Below are 16628 nucleotides of genomic sequence, written 5' to 3'. Positions count from 1 at the left end.
CACTGGGTTGTAAGTCACGAAAGAAAACAATAAAAATACAAACATGTGTGGTTGACAAAGGTAATCGAGGTTCAGAGCAAGGTGAACCCCTGTAAACAACAAAGGCCTGAGTACAGGTATCAGTAACAGAATATACCATACTGTATAACACAAGTGTAAGGGGTGGAGAAGCACAGAAGTAAGGCACATAAGGTAGGGATGTGGGGAGATCAACAGCTGGAGGGGGTCCCTATATAGACCAAATTTAGATTGACACCAAAGATCCCAAATATTGTGGTACTTTGACAAAGCATTTCTATAAATATATAAATACCTTTCATGATCAGCACTCAGAGCCCTCCTTTAAAAAGGTCGGATTTTCTGCGGCAAACCGAGTCCTTGCAATAATGACTTTAGCAAGTGTGGAGAGACCTAGTACATATTTATAAAGCATATAATGACTTTAGCAAGTGTGGAGAGACCTAGTACATATTTATAAAGCTATCTTCAACTCCAAGGCCAAATAAATCGATCCTAGGGTACAATGCAGGACGCATGGGATCACCCCATCTCTCTAATGCTGTATCTGATGGAGCTATTCGTCTATGGCACCTCATCATTTTTCAATTCAACGATTTGACTCACTGCTCTATACAGTGTGTAACATTATCCGAGGATGTATCTCAGCAATCTGTACCTTGAACATTTCATTCTTGTTGTCTTATACTGGATTTCATCAAACTGTACCCTGTGCTAGATATCATCCCCTCTCTATTCATTGCTGTATTTCATCAGTCTGTACTGTGAGCAGATTTCATACAAAGTAGTATTCATCCTCCATCAATAATTCAATTAGAAGTGTTTTATTTCAATGAGAAAGAAATAATAGACTTTGATTTTACAAAATAGTGAATATAAAAATAGAAAATTACACTAATTAAATAAATACATAAATAAATGAATACATAAATAACTAAATATATAAACATTATTTTCTTCCACATATTTTATAGGTAAGCAGGGTCATCTGTCTACAGAAGAGTCTTCATAAGTTGTTGTCTTCTCATGCGAGAGGAGAGCTGAGCGGCCAGTTGTAGATTTCTCCCTATTTCAGTTTGGACGATTCTCCGAGCACACTCAGTGTTATCCTGGGAAATGGAACAGTGAAAGAGTAATGTAACAACAGGCATGTTTAGTGAGAGTATGTTGTATGTACTGGCAGAATAAGACTAAAAGTACACCCTGAAACAAATAGACTATTCAGAGCTACTGTATGTATGCTGCAATATCGATATCAATGTTAGTTAAGTAGCTGGATAATGAATCATGTATTGCCCCAAAATAAGATCAATGCTTGTTTTGGAAGGGATCCAGAAACTTAACCCTCTACTCATTAGCCAAGTCTTCCCCAGATTGGTTACTTAAATGGATTGTGTTCCTGCCACCTAATAGTCTGGTCCAACAGTAGGTTCCCAGCAGGGATGTCCAGCTTTAGAGATGCACTAGAGTCTAGGCCATCTCTACCCATCATATATCACCATTTTCCTAGACAATCACTTCACTTTAGGATACTTGAGTCTTAAATTATATCAGCACATTGTATAACGACAACTTTTACCATATCAGCATTGTCATACAAGATTTCATAGAAGATAATATGCTAAAATGTTACATAACTTTCCCAAATACTGTATTAACTCAGTGTAGTCTTTAACAAATGACTCATGTCTCATCTATCTGACCTCAGTTTCACTGAGTACTATGAAGTAAAGTAATTGGATTGAAGCTAAAGGAAAGGCATGCTACCTGGTCAAGTATGATCTTCTCCAGTGAATTGAATTGTTTTGATATTCCCTCTATAAAGAGATGGTTTTCTGCTGTTGCTGGGATCTGATAAGATAGAAAATATCCATATAAATCACATCGATGTAAAGGTCAAATCAGAGACCAGCTATTTACAGTAGTTGTGCACTTACACAGTCAGCCAGCTGATGTCCCTGGTGATTTAAGAGGACCTGCAGCCTATCACAGGCTGACTGATGGCATCCAAGTTTCTCATGGTGCTTCTTGTAGAACTGGACAGTCTGGTTGTAGACTTCGCACACAGCGATGGCTGCAGATTCCACCTAGAAATTCAATATGTTCTTATCTTCCAGCAGCTAGACTAAATATTGTATTAGTTTCCTTCAATCAATGTTATAGATGTATAAGGGCAAATTTATCAACAAGTAATATTCCTGTTATCACTTGTTACGAATGTTAAATGGTGCTCCAGCCAATACTCTCCTAACTGTCACTTTTTCAAACACATGCTGGTAAGGAGCTGATTGGCTGGAGCACCATTTAAAATTTGCAATGAGTATTAACAAGAATATCACTTGCTGTTAAATCTGCCCATAGTAAATTGCATTAACATCTAGAGATATACATTGTCTAGTTTTCTCTTGTCTATATTGGAATCACCTACTGTCCACAGTACTGAATAAATTGGTCCTTCTGTGTTATAAACATTAAGTCCCAATTTGTCATGCCATACTGTGTATTGTTTAGACATATTAAAGCTAGACATCACTAAAGGGGGTACTCACGGAGCGATATTCTAAGCAATCTGACTAGATTGCTTAGAAATTAAGCATTATCGCTCCGTGTGTACCCCCTACAGCGATAGCGATACGCAACCCCGCGCATCGCTATCGCTGGTGCTAGATTGGCCTGCATGCAGGCCAATCTAGCGGGTCGCTCACTTCACCCGCTGGGTGAAATGAGCGCCCCCCCGTCTCCCACCACACGCTCAGCACAGATCGCGCTGTGCTGAGCGGCGGGAGAGATGTGTGCTGAACGGTTCGCTCAGCACACATCTCTCCCACATCGGCCCGTCTATATGGGCCTTTACTTATCAGATCATAAATAAATCACATAACATAGAGATGAATGTACCTGTGAGATCTGGTAGAGATGATCAATATTTGGAAGGATTATGGTGTTGCTGAGACATTCTCCGGGAGACTCATTTGCTCCAATCTGCCAGATAAAATATCACAGACATTACTATAACTAATACATCCCATTCCCACAATATCAGATCAATATACTACAGTATGTCATATTCAAAGAAAAGTTGATTTGAAAAATAGATACTATGGGGTACATTTACTAACATTCGTAATTTCCGAAAATAGGTCAAAGTTCAATCACGAATGACATCGACAGTGTAAAACTGCAACTTTTTGAATTTATTACGATGGATTTACTAAGCTGTCGTATTCGTGTTTTTCTTTTCTTCCGATGTCGATGTCATTCGTTTTTTTTTACCTAATTTTACGGCAGTGATTAGCAAAACACTGCCGTTTTTTTTTACAATCAATCTCGGCCGGATCTGTGTGATCCGTGCTGGGGTTCTTTTTTTATTTTATTTTTAATTAAACAATGTAAAATCCCCCAAAAAAATGCGTGGGGTCCCCCCTCCTAAGCATAACCAGCCTCGGGCTCTTTGAGCCGATCCTGGTTGCAGAAATATGGGCAAAAAAATGACAGGGGTTCCCCCATATTTAAGCAACCAGCATCGGGCTCTGCGCCTGGTCCTGGTCCCAAAAATACGGGGGACAAAAAGAGTAGGGGTCCCCCGTATTTTTAAAACCAGCACCGGGCTCCACTAGCTGGACAGATAATGCCACAGCCGGGGGTCACTTTTATACAGCGCCCTGCGGCCGTGGCATCAAAAATCCAACTAGTCACCCCTGGCCGGGGTACCCTGGGGGAGTGGGAACCCCTTCAATCAAGGGGTCCCCCCCCCCCCAGCCACCCAAGGGCCAGGGGTGAAGCCCGAGGCTGTCCCCCCCCATCCAATGGGCTGCGGATGGGAGGGCTGATAGCCTTTGTTGTAAAATAAAAGATATTGTTTTTAGTAGCAGTACTACAAGTCCCAGCAAGCCTCCCCCGCATGCTGGTACTTGGAGAACCACAAGTACCAGCATGCGGCGGAAAAACGGGCCCGCTGGTACCTGTAGTACTACCACTAAAAAAATACCCAAAAAAACACAAGACACACACACCGTGAAAGTATAATTTTATTACATACATACACACATACATACATACATACTTACCTTATGTTCCCACGCAGGTCGGTCCTCTTCTCCAGTAGAATCCAAGGGGTACCTGTTGAATAAATTCTACTCACGAGATCCAGGGGTCCAGGCTCCTCGGCAAATCCAGGGATAATCCACGTACTTGAATAAAACAAAAAAACGGTTGCCCGACCACGAACTGAAAGGTGACCCATGTTTGCACATGGGTCACCTTCCCACGAATGCCAGAAACCCACTTTGCCTTCTGGCTAAGTGGGTTTCTTCAGCCAATCAGGGAGTGCCACGTTGTAGCACTCTCCTGATCAGCTGTGTGCTGCTGTCCTCACTGACAGGCAGCACGCGGCAGTGTTACAATGTAGCGCCTATGCGCTACATTGTAACCAATGATGGGAACTTTCTGCTCAGCGGTGACGTCACTTTAGGTCAACCGCAGGGCAGAAAGTTCCCATCATTGGTTACAATGTAGCGCATAGGCGCTACATTGTAACACTGCCGTGTGCCGCCTGTCAGTGAGGACAGGAGCACACAGCTGATCAGGAGAGTGCTACAACGTGGCACTCCCTGATTGGCTGAAGAAACCCACTTAGCCAGAAGGCAAAGTGGGTTTCTGGCATTCGTGGGAAGGTGACCCATGTGCAAACATGGGTCACCTTTCAGTTCGTGGTCGGGCAACCGTTTTTTTGTTTTATTCAAGTACGTGGATTATCCCTGGATTTGCCGAGGAGCCTGGACCCCTGGATCTCGTGAGTAGAATTTATTCAACAGGTACCCCTTGGATTCTACTGGAGAAGAGGACCGACCTGCGTGGGAACATAAGGTAAGTATGTATGTATGTGTGTATGTATGTAATAAAATTATACTTTCACGGTGTGTGTGTCTTGTGTTTTTTTGGGTATTTTTTTAGTGGTAGTACTACAGGTACCAGCGGGCCCGTTTTTCCGCCGCATGCTGGTACTTGTGGTTCTCCAAGTACCAGCATGCGGGGGAGGCTTGCTGGGACTTGTAGTACTGCTACTAAAAACAATATCTTTTATTTTACAACAAAGGCTATCAGCCCTCCCATCCGCAGCCCATTGGATGGGGGGGGACAGCCTCGGGCTTCACCCCTGGCCCTTGGGTGGCTGGGGGGGGGGACCCCTTGATTGAAGGGGTCCCCACTCCCCCAGGGTACCCCGGCCAGGGGTGACTAGTTGGATTTTTGATGCCACGGCCGCAGGGCACTATATAAAAGTGACCCCCGGCTGTGGCATTATCTGTCCAGCTAGTGGAGCCCGGTGCTGGTTTTAAAAATACGGGGGACCCCTACTCTTTTTGTCCCCCGTATTTTTGGGACCAGGACCAGGCGCAGAGCCCGATGCTGGTTGCTTAAATATGGGGGAACCCCTGTCATTTTTTTCACCATATTTCTGCAACCAGGATCGGCTCAAAGAGCCCGAGGCTGGTTATGCTTAGGAGGGGGGACCCCACGCAATTTTTTTTGAAAAAATAAGCACTTTCCCACCCCTTCCCACTGATATACATGCACGGATCTCATGGATCCCTGCATGCCTATCCAATCACGAATAAAAAAAAAAGGTCTGTTTTTTTTTAGCACTTTTTTACGAGTTGTAATTTTTCACGGCAGTGTTTGTTCTTTTTTGGCTTTGCACTTCTTAGTAAATGACCGAGATTCATACTTAAACAGCCGCGTTTTGACCGATGGTGTATTCATTCGTAATTTTTTACCTGAACTTGCAAAAAATTACGAATGCCCTCATCACTGCCGTGATTAGTGTTTAGTAAATGACCGAGATGACACTTTGAAGAAAAAACGGCATCTCGGTCAAAATCGGGAGCTTAGTAAATATACCCCTTTGTATATAATTGTATTCTTTCATAAGACATTTAAGTTTCTTAAAGCAAAGGATGAATTAATGAATATACAGTAATAATATAAAGGCAATATGATTGTATTAATTACTTAGTATAAATATACCTAATAATGTTCCCTTTATAAACATAATCTGACTGTGAGATACAGAAGAGAGGATGAGAGTAAGGAACGCACCGTCTGGTTAAACTTCTGTAGGATCTGCTTGGTCACATGATCATGATGACGATGGAGCAATTTGCAGCTTTGGGAATAGATGACGGAGCTGAGACTCAGCAGGAGGAGAAATGTCCAGGAGTTCTTTGGATACATTATTATTGGGGTTTATGATGAGATGATGTGAAGATGTAGAGCTTGACGAGAAGTCCTTTAATTTTGTTCTGAGAATGTTGTGTCCTAATAGGATAATGTGCCCCATTCTCACAACTTCACTCTTATATACAGAGAAGAAATTCAGATGTCAAAAATGTGAAAAGTATTTTCTCATATTGGGATCTTCCTCAGTTGTTTTACTTTCCCTTCATTTTTGTTAAGACGTCTGTTTTTTTGGAACAATAGAGAGAGCTGAGAACAGAGACATCTAGTGGTCATTTTATGAATCTAAAGAACAACTATTGAAAAAAAAGAGAAAATAAAAATACAGGTTGAGTATACCTTATCCAAAATGCTTGGGATCGGAAGTATTTTGGATATCAGATTTTTCCGTATTTTGGAATAATTGCATACCATAATGAGATATCATGGCGATGGGACCTAAGTCTAAGCACAGAAGGCATTTATGTTTCATATACACTTTATACACACAGCCTGAAGGTCATTTAATACAATATTTTTTATAACTTTGTGTATTAAACAAAGTTTGTGTACATTGAGCCATCAGAAAACAAAGCTTTCACTCAAAAAATTCTCTATTTCAGAATATTCCGTATTCCGGAATATTTGGATATGGGATACTCAACCTGTAACATTAGTTCAGCAATTATCGTTGTTTGAATGTGGTCATTGTCTAAACTGTATCCCTAGTAGTGGTGATATGGTCATTTTCAGCTCTGAAAGCAGATTATCACTACCACCTGCAGCATTAGAGCTTCCACAGTCCCTGCAAAGTCCTCACTCACCCAAGTCAGGCTTTCCCCATAGTCTTCTACTAAATTTGGAAGCAAAGAAGCAGAGGAAACCAACACTATGGAGGAGGCAGGGTTGCTACTTCCATAAGGAGTCAACTCCACTTCTGGCTCTTCAGTTTCCTTTCTTTCCAATGGGCAGTGCCAAGCCAACTCTATTACAAGCTCTATTTTATTCCCTGACCAAAAATAAGTATAAATGTGTTATGGAAACTGAATGTCTTCACACTGTATTCTGATCATATTAAAGATTACCGTGGATTAACAGAGGATAAAGATTGCTTCATGGCTTACTACCCAGGGTAATATCAATCATTTAGGAAGCAAGGTGATATCTACGTTTAAAGTTAGAATTCCCATGGAGAAGAATTAGGGGACAACACCAGAGGAGTGTGCATGTACACCCCATAAACAGCCTCAACTCCTACCTAATGCATCTACTTTCCACTGTTGCTGGCTGCCAGGTAAGAAGCAGCCTCATTTTGAATCCAAGATGGCCGGTGTTAAATTTCTTTATCTGAATAGAGCAGTTTTGCATCAGCTATCTTAGATTGGAAATGAGAAAGCATCTTCCCTGGTACTGTAGCTGGAAGCAGAGGGGAGGAGACAACAAAAGTGACTGCTACCCAAGGAAGGTGAAGAGTGATAGTGTACATACCAGAGGGGGTGGTAAGGCAGGTAGTGTCAGTGCTAGGGAGGTAATGTTGGTAGGGTGAGTAGTGTATGTTCCATGGGTGGGGGTAGGGATTGTAGGCTACTGTATGTCCCGGGGTTGTAGGGTGGTTTGGTTTATATGTTAAGAGGGAAGGGGGCAGCATAGCATGGGAAGCATATGTTTTGGGAGGGGTTTGGTGCAGGTAGCGTATGTCCTAGGGCACTGGCGTATTTTTAATTGGTGAGGTGTATCCGGTGCACACGAACCTCTGAGTCCAGGAGGAGCCCACACCACACATGTTGCACCCATTTTTGGAATACTCACCCCTCCAGAGTTGCATGCCGACGCGAGCAGCGCTGTTAAAACTCTATGAAAAATGGTGCAGCAGGCATTTTAATGGAGTTCTGTGCATGCACAGTAGAGAAATCACTGGGGAAATGACCGACGTGCCATTTTCCTGGAGATCTGAGCATGTTAAATACAACAACAATAAGGCTGCGCTTAGAGAGATGAATTGTCTAATAATAAAATGAATTTATTAAATGTAAAATATAAAATATGTCTTTTGGACAGTAAAATTGAGAATACACTGTAAAAATAGCCTCTAATCTCCTGTTATACAACATACATGCTTGTTCCCAATGTTCCTTAGGACCTTTTAATTTTAGAACCAATTTAATCCTGGGGCTATAGCATAGTCCCTGGGCTGGAATAATCAGAGTCCCAACGCTGGAGGATTAGCAGTTCCAATGGTATGGCATAAATCAAATGGAAAGTCCTCACCAGTGGTGCGTGTGGTTTGCAGAAATCCAGTCCTTAATTGTGGATTTGGTTCAAGACGAGCTGGTTTTTGGGGTCCAAGGTGGTTCAAGCTTGTGGTGATGTATGGTGATGAGGTGACAAGGAGGCTCACACCTGATGCGTTTCACAGCTCCTGCTGTTTTCTCAAAGGTCCTTTGAGAAAACAGCAGGAGCTGTGAAACGCGTCAGGTGTGAGCCTCCTTGTCACCTCATCACCATACATCACCACAAGCTTGAACCACCTTGGACCCCAAAAACTAGCTCGTCTTGAACCAAATCCACAATTAAGGACTGGATTTCTGCAAACCACACGCACCACTGGTGAGGACTTTCCATTTGATTTATGCCATACCATTGGAACTGCTAATCCTCCAGCGTTGGGACTCTGATTATTCCAGCCCAGGGACTATGCTATAGCCCCAGGATTAAATTGGTTCTAAAATTAAAAGGTCCTAAGGAACATTGGGAACAAGCATGTATGTTGTATAACAGGAGATTAGAGGCTATTTTTACAGTGTATTCTCAATTTTACTGTCCAAAAGACATATTTTATATTTTACATTTAATAAATTCATTTTATTATTAGACAATTCATCTCTCTAAGCGCAGCCTTATTGTTGTTGTATTTAGTTTGTTTTTTCTTATATAGGAGTAACTAACTACCCTATACAGGCAGCTGCTGCACAAATTCAATTGGAATCACACTCACAGCGCCCCTTCCCAACCTAGGTTGGTTCATCCTATCAGATCTGAGCATGTGCAGCAGAGTCTGAGCCCTCTAGTACTCAGACTCTCAGCGTTGCTGGCAGAGGGGAGGCTCCCAGGAAGTGAACAAGCCCAGACCATGGGTGAAATGCATTTTCCATAGGGGACCCTCTTGACTGGGGGATACTACTAACCAGACATACCCAAGGCTTGGACATTGTTGGTAACTCGGTACTGAACCGTGAGTTAGAGCAGTATTGCTCTGCACATTTCCCAGCATGGGATAGTGAACATAGGTGATGAGATTGAATGTATTGAATATAAATATTGAATATATTTTGGTATAACTCTTGACTCAAACTTGTGGAAACAGCAGGGATTCTTGCACCAGTACTATAAATCCACTTGAATTAAGTACATTCCACTTTGGCCTCATAGCCTGTTACAATTGTGGAATATTTACCTGTAGATATTAAGCAGAATTTGTATATATTATCCTGTTATTTCATTTGTTTGTAGCATAAATGGTGTATTGTGAATCTCTCATGCTTACTGATAAACTAACTTTTTTATGATACAAACAGTCACTTTGACGCAGGTGTCTCTTGTTCTACTTTTCAGCCATTTCTCTAAAAGCTGTTGTAATTTTTGTTTACCATATGTAGACGTTTTTGTGGGCACATAACCCAATTTGCCAAAGCATTATAGAATTTTGAGACCAAGATTCCTTTAAATGCTGTACCTTTTCCATTTGCACTTATTCTGTGGACTCTCATCTATGATTCAAGGAGGTGAGCCTCTGTTTTTTGATGGAGGAGCACGTACCTCTGGCTAACGTAGACAGCAGATCCACACATTTCCTCTTGCAATTTTCTAACTTTCCCTCTCTCCATCCCCTCCCCCCCCCCCCCCCCTTTTTTCCACTTAGCTGTTCCTTTCACCATTTCTTGGTCCTTTTCTATTCTTGGCCTATGTTGGAATCCCATCCAACACATGGGCCAATTCATAATATATTCTGGTGCACTATCATTAGTGTGTCAGAAATATCGGCCATATATTTTCCTACTACCATACTCCAACGCACATGCCCAACCTCGTCTGATCTTTGAAACAAAATGGTGGTGGGCTGGGTCAGTAATTTGAATGGAGACCTCCAGGGAATACCCAGTGTAGTAGGTAGGCATCAGTAAATCATTCTGATGTAAACACTAACAGCAGGATCACCACTCTTATTTACTTCCTTCAGTACTTAAAAGTAATTCCATCTATTCTATATATGCCATATATAAGAAAGGGACTGTAAATATTGCAGACCCTGAGACGTAAAACTTGTGCTCAATTTTGTATGACTATCTTTAGCCACATTGTGAGTCCAGTGAGTGGGTCTTCCCTCACACTAATGGACCCATTTGGGTCTTATTAATACAAATTTATTTTGTACTGACCCAAGGCAGATGGAAGTAGCATTTTTGATATCTACTTTCCTATCTGAAATCCCCTTACAGGTGGTAGGATCAGAACATATTTCATACTTATCTTTAAATTTACATTTTTTATATATATTTGTTTGGAGTCTTCTTTCTCTTGTTCTTTGTCCTACATTGCTTTCTGACTCTGGGCGCACCACCAAGTGGACATATTTATGAAATTTTACTTTCAACTGGAATAGTCCAATATTGGTTTTTGAATATTATTTGAAATTAATCAACATAGGCCAATGCAGTATCATCACCTCTCCTACTACTTTATACATGTGTCAGAATTAAAAGTAATAGTTGCTCACTACTGATGTTGAATGTATAATTTAATACAGAATAACATCATATGTTAAATAAACAGCAAGACAAATATTTTCCAGTTTCTAACTTATTTCACTTTTATTACACATCCTTATTGTGTTTACCAAATTGTTATACAGATTTCACTGGTTATATCTAACAATTGATATGTAATAAAAGTAACTTTTCTAATAATTCCCCTTTTTGTGCCAAACAAGACAATCCTTTTTTGCTTTCTTTTGTTGTGAGTTGTATAATCACCAGTTAAGATTCTGTTTAGTACCTGCCCTTGTAATATCAAACTAAAGTATATTGTAACATTTCACAGTACTGTATGTTGTATAGTTCCCTAGGAAGTCACAATGTTTTTCTCACTCATCTGTACAGTGTACAGGGGCTGATTGGTCATAGTTCTTATCATGGCTTTTCCCAGAAGTATGTTGTCCTTAACATGCTGTGTTTGTAATATTCTACACATATTTATATCATCATTTTTTTGTGATTGAATAAAAGGTGCCAGCACTCATCTACAAAGCGTGGCTATTAATTATCGATACCGTGTTTGTAAAAAATAAACCATACTGCGTGAATTAAAAGGGAGTGGGGGAACATTGACCTTGGACTATCACAAAGTGGTTTTGCAAGTTTCACCCCTCTTACAATGATGGTTTGCTGTCACTCAGCATGCAAAGAAGTTGTGTTTTTCCTGTGTCTCATAAAAATGCTTAGTTCATAAGTAGAGCAGCGTGTTAACTTACATTTTTTAGTTAAATTGAACAAAACACTCACGGAATCTTTCCGTATGCTAACACAGGTGTATGGGGCAGATTGTAAGTCATGTACATGTGTGCTTGAGTAGCACAAAAGATTTAGTGATGGTCGTGAGGATGTTGACAATGACAAACATCCAGGAAGGCCTTGCATATCAAGAACAAATGAAAATGTGTGTAAACAAAATGAAGAGAAAATTGTTTGAATTAACCATCGACTCAGCATCAGAATGATAGCAGAAATTGTAAATATTGACAAAGAAACTGTTAGGCAAGTTTTGTGTCAAGATCTTAACATAACAAAAGTTTGTGCTACAGTTGGATAGTACCAAGGCTTCTCACTGCTGACCAGAAAGAAGATCAAAAACAAATTTGTACTGACATTTTAGACAAATTCAAGCGGATTCATATTTTTGTTGAAGTTATTTTCTGTGATGAAACATGGATCTTCCAGTAATATCATGACACAAAATGCCAGACCATGCACTGGAAAACACCATCATCACCAAGAATTAAAAAAGCACATCAAAACAAATACAAAGCCATGTTAATTGTTCTCTTTGATATCAAGGGTTTTACAGTATTTTGGCAGACTGGGTACCAGAAGGTGCAACAATGAATCAGCATTACTACAAAAATGTTCTAGCAACTTTGTGTGACAGAATCAGAAGAAAGAGGCCAGAGTTGTGGTAAAAATTGTTTTTTCTCCATCAGGACACTGCACCAGCTCATACAGCTCTCCCTGTGAGGCAGTTTCTGGCCAATAAAGATTTCAGAGCTAGAACACCATCCATACTTGCCAGACCTAGCACCGTGTGAATTTTTCCCTAAAGTCAAATTAGTACTCAAGAGACATGACTCTTTATAGTTAGAAATAATTAGCAGAGCAATGATTAGTGCCACTGGTAGTGGCTGATTAGTTGCAACAACCGTCAGAGATAATGTTAATGGTTAGTACATCATGCTGTTTATTTTAGCCTTAAGACAATGACAGCGGTCCTCACTGATAGGTGAATAATAAACCCGCTTAATCCTTTGGTCCCATGTAGTGGTATCTCCCGGCTCCTGGTGCTTTGATTATCTCATTGTAGGTGCCATATCTGGAGTATCCAAACAGTGGTAAAGGTGCCTGCAGGTAGATGTAGAGTCGGACCGGTACCGGACAAGTAATGAAGACCTCTAACGCGTTTCTCCGCCTTTAGTGAATTCAGCGGCTTCCTCAGAGAAGTATATATACGCCAAGAAGGGTGTCTGCAGTAATCACTGCACATGGTGGCCCTACAAAGTACTGTCATCAATAAAATCTTGTTGATCTATTTGCTGTCAGTGTCTAATCACTTTTGTCAACAAAATTTATTAATGCTATATATTGTAGAGCTATTTGTCTGTGACATCTTTTTTCTACTACAGGATTTATGGAACTGTTGTACACTGTGTACATCATACTGTATTGTCTTTTCCCCATTGTCCTATCATGTATATCAACACTCTGTACCTTGAGCAGCATTTCATATCTGCTGTCCCATGCTGGAATTCACCAACCTGTACCCTGTACTGGATATCATCCTTTATCCAATGCTGTTTTTTTATCAATCTGTATTGTGTACAGACATACTACAAAGCAGTGTTCCCCAACTACCTCCATTAATGACTGAATTAGATTTAGTAAAAATCAAACAAATGCAAATCATAAACTTTTATTTAAATATATTCATAAAGAAATATAAAATGGCAATAAATAGAAAGATAAATAAATAAATATGCATTATATTTCAGGTAAGCAGGGTCATCATTCTACATGTGTCTTCATAAGTTGTTGTCTTCTCATGCGAGAGGAGAGCTGAGCGGCCAGTTGTAGATTTCTCCCTATTTCAGTTTGGACGATTCTCCGAGCACACTCAGTGTTATCCTCCTGGAAATGGAACAGTGACATCATTGATGTATGAACAAAGAATGCTGAGTAAGGGGATAGTGTCGGCACTGGCAGAATAAGACTGACTTGTGCCTTGGAAATATAATTTTGTCATAAACCCTAAAAGATGTAGAATCTCATGGGGCTATGTATGCAGCAATATTGGTAAAGTACAGCTGCTGGATGATACAACTAATGGAATACTTGCTAATGATCAGTAAAATAACTGCTGATATTATTAGTGAGGACATCTGTATCATCATTAGCAGGAACGTCTGTAAATTCCATCAGAGCGCGCCACTATGGATCTTGGTGAACTTTCATCCAGCAACTGCACTTATAAGCTCTAATCTGGTCATACATTGAATAATTGTTCTTGATGTGTTATAGTGTATTACTTTGATTCTGTACTCATGCTTCAGTAAAGCAACATTTCTTTGAAAAAATAAATAAATAAACACATTTCATCATCACCCATCAGCATCCTCATACAAAAATATTTCACAGGAGATAATGGGGGTCATTCTGACCCATTCGCTTGCTGCGTTTTAATGCAGCAGAGATAACGGGTCCCTGCTGCGCATGCGCCGACGCCGTAGTGCGCCGGCGCATGCCAGATGGCCGAAGTCCGTAACAGGGGTGCGATCGCCTCTGCCTGATTGACAGGCAGAGGCGATCGCTGGGCGGGAGGGGGCGGAACGGTGGCATTTGGCTGCCGTTTCGTGGGTTTGGTCCGGCCAACGCAGGCGTGGCCAGACCGAATGGGGGACGGGGCGCAGTGGCTGCGTGACGTCACACGCAGCCGCTGCAGGCCGGGGAGCGATGAGTAGATCCGGCCAGCACGCCAAAGCTGCGCTGGCCGGGAGCTACTCTTGAAGTGCAAAGGCATCGCTGCTGTGCGATGCCTTTGCACTTCTGTGAGGGGGGGCCGGATTGACATGCGGGGCGGGCTAGCCCTGTGCTGGGCGTCCCCCCACATGTCAGTGTGAATGATTGTAGCTGTGCTAAATTTAGCACAGCTACAATCAACTCAGAATGACCCCCCAATATGCTAAAATCTCACAGAATTTACTCTCTGCGCTGTGTAGAACAAATCACACATGTCTCACTCTCTGGCACGGTTCCCCTGAGTTCTATGAAGTAAAGTAGTTGGATTGAAGCTAAAGGAAAGGCATGCTACCTGGTCAAGTATGATCTTCTCCAGTGAGTTGAATTGTTGTGATATTCCCTCTACAAAGAGATGGTTTTCTGCTGTCGCTGGGATCTGATAAGTTAGACAATATCCTTATTAATCACATTCCTGTAAGGTCAATTAGGAGTTCAAGCTATTTAGTTGTGCACTTACACAGTCAGTCAGCTGATTTCCCTGGTAATACAGAAGGTCCTGCAGACTATCACAGGCTGGCTGTTTCCATCTGAGTTTTTCTTGGTGCTTCCTGTAGAACTGGAAGGTTTTGTTGGAGACTTCACGCACAGCGATGATCGCAGATTGCACCTATAAATTCAATGTGTTACACCATCTAAGAGCTGGACTATCTGAGTAATTATTATAACAGTTTGCCCCAGATTGCTGTTATAGACATATAGTTATTTTTCATGAAAAGAAGAGCTATACACTGTGAAGTGATACTTCCAGGTGATGTCTATAGCAGAATAACCTATTGTCCACAGTACTGAATTAAATCTTCTGTGCTGACTATTCAGTGAACATGTGTCCTGCTATAACGTTTGTTTTGTACAATTACAATAAGTTGAACATCACCTTCTTATCATATTATAGACATAACGGAGACAGTAACCTACCTGTGAGATCTGGTAAAGGTGATCAATATTTGGAAGGGTTATGGTATTGTTCAGACATGCTCCAGGAGACTCATTTTCTGGAAGCTATAAAAAAATATATTAAATTCATTATGATAACCAATAGATGCAATTTCATTCAGTAAAATACATTGTCATAATCACATAAAACCATTAAGAACAAAAATGGGAATAAAAAGAGGAATAAAGGGAATATAAGAAAACGAATACATCATTGGAAATATACTTAATTATATCTCTGTATAAACATAATCTGACTGTGAGAAGCAGAAGAGATAATGAGAGTAAGAAACACACCGTCCGGTTAAAGTTCTGTAGGATCTGCTTGGTCACATGATCTTGATGGCGATGGATCCATTTGCATTTTTGGGAATAGATGATGGAGCTAAGACTTAGCAGGAGGAGAAATGTCCAGGAAGGCTTGGGATACATTATTATTGGGGTTAATGATGAGATAAAGTGAAGATGTGGAGTTTGACAAGAAGTCCTTTAATTTACCTCTGACAATGTTGTGCCCTATTAGGATAATGTGCTCCATCTTCAAAGCTTCACTCTTATATACTAAGAAGAAGAAATTCAGATGTCAAAAATGTGAAAAGTATATTATCAAACTGGGAATTTTTTTCAGTTGTTTTACTTTCCCTTCAATTTTATTAGACGTCTGTTTTGGAGGGTTTCTTTTGAATAAGAGTACACTGAGTATGGAGACATCTAGTGGTCATTTTAAGTATTGAAAGATCACCTATTGCAAAATTACCTGTAATTACAGCAAATTAGTCATTATTTAAATTAGTCATTATTTAAATGTTAACTATAATATCTGAAAAGCAAAGAAAATATACATTAGAAGCTGGTAAAAACTAATGTATTTGCAGTGTAGCTGGCTTTACTCTGTTATGTTTTGAATACACTGTAGGCAGGGCCATGTTAGGAATCAGCGTTCAGTGGCATCTCACTTACCAGCACGCTGTTGTGCAGGCCTCCAGAGGTCATGGCCCCAGTCTGTGGCTGCATGAATGCTCTGTACGCGGGCATGGTGTCCATTGTCATTGTGTACCCCTGAAGTCCATCTAGTGTGTACCCACCATCGGTGCAGCATGGGAGCCGCCATGACACTTGCGGTCA

The 16628-nt window shown here is 40.9% G+C and overlaps 1 protein-coding gene across 1 annotated transcript; it reads right to left on the bottom strand.

Moving 5' to 3' along the window:
• Window positions 1-1010: 1010 nt before the first annotated feature.
• On the bottom strand, window positions 1011-9998 carry LOC135057236 (uncharacterized). Its single transcript, XM_063963128.1, has 7 exons — window positions 9965-9998; window positions 7056-7240; window positions 6115-6237; window positions 2917-3000; window positions 1956-2105; window positions 1786-1869; window positions 1011-1127 (listed from the first exon to the last, which is right to left on the bottom strand). Exons 1-7 carry the CDS (start codon window positions 9996-9998, stop codon window positions 1011-1013), a joined length of 777 nt encoding a protein of 258 aa, XP_063819198.1.
• Between the last annotated feature and the right edge of the window lie 6630 nt (window positions 9999-16628).

Source organism: Pseudophryne corroboree, chromosome 3, assembly GCF_028390025.1.
Source record: "Pseudophryne corroboree isolate aPseCor3 chromosome 3, aPseCor3.hap2, whole genome shotgun sequence".
In the NCBI taxonomy this organism is placed as follows: Eukaryota; Metazoa; Chordata; class Amphibia; order Anura; family Myobatrachidae; genus Pseudophryne; species Pseudophryne corroboree.
Note: the sequence above shows the minus strand (reverse complement) of the source record. Positions and strands in the feature narration are given on the sequence as shown.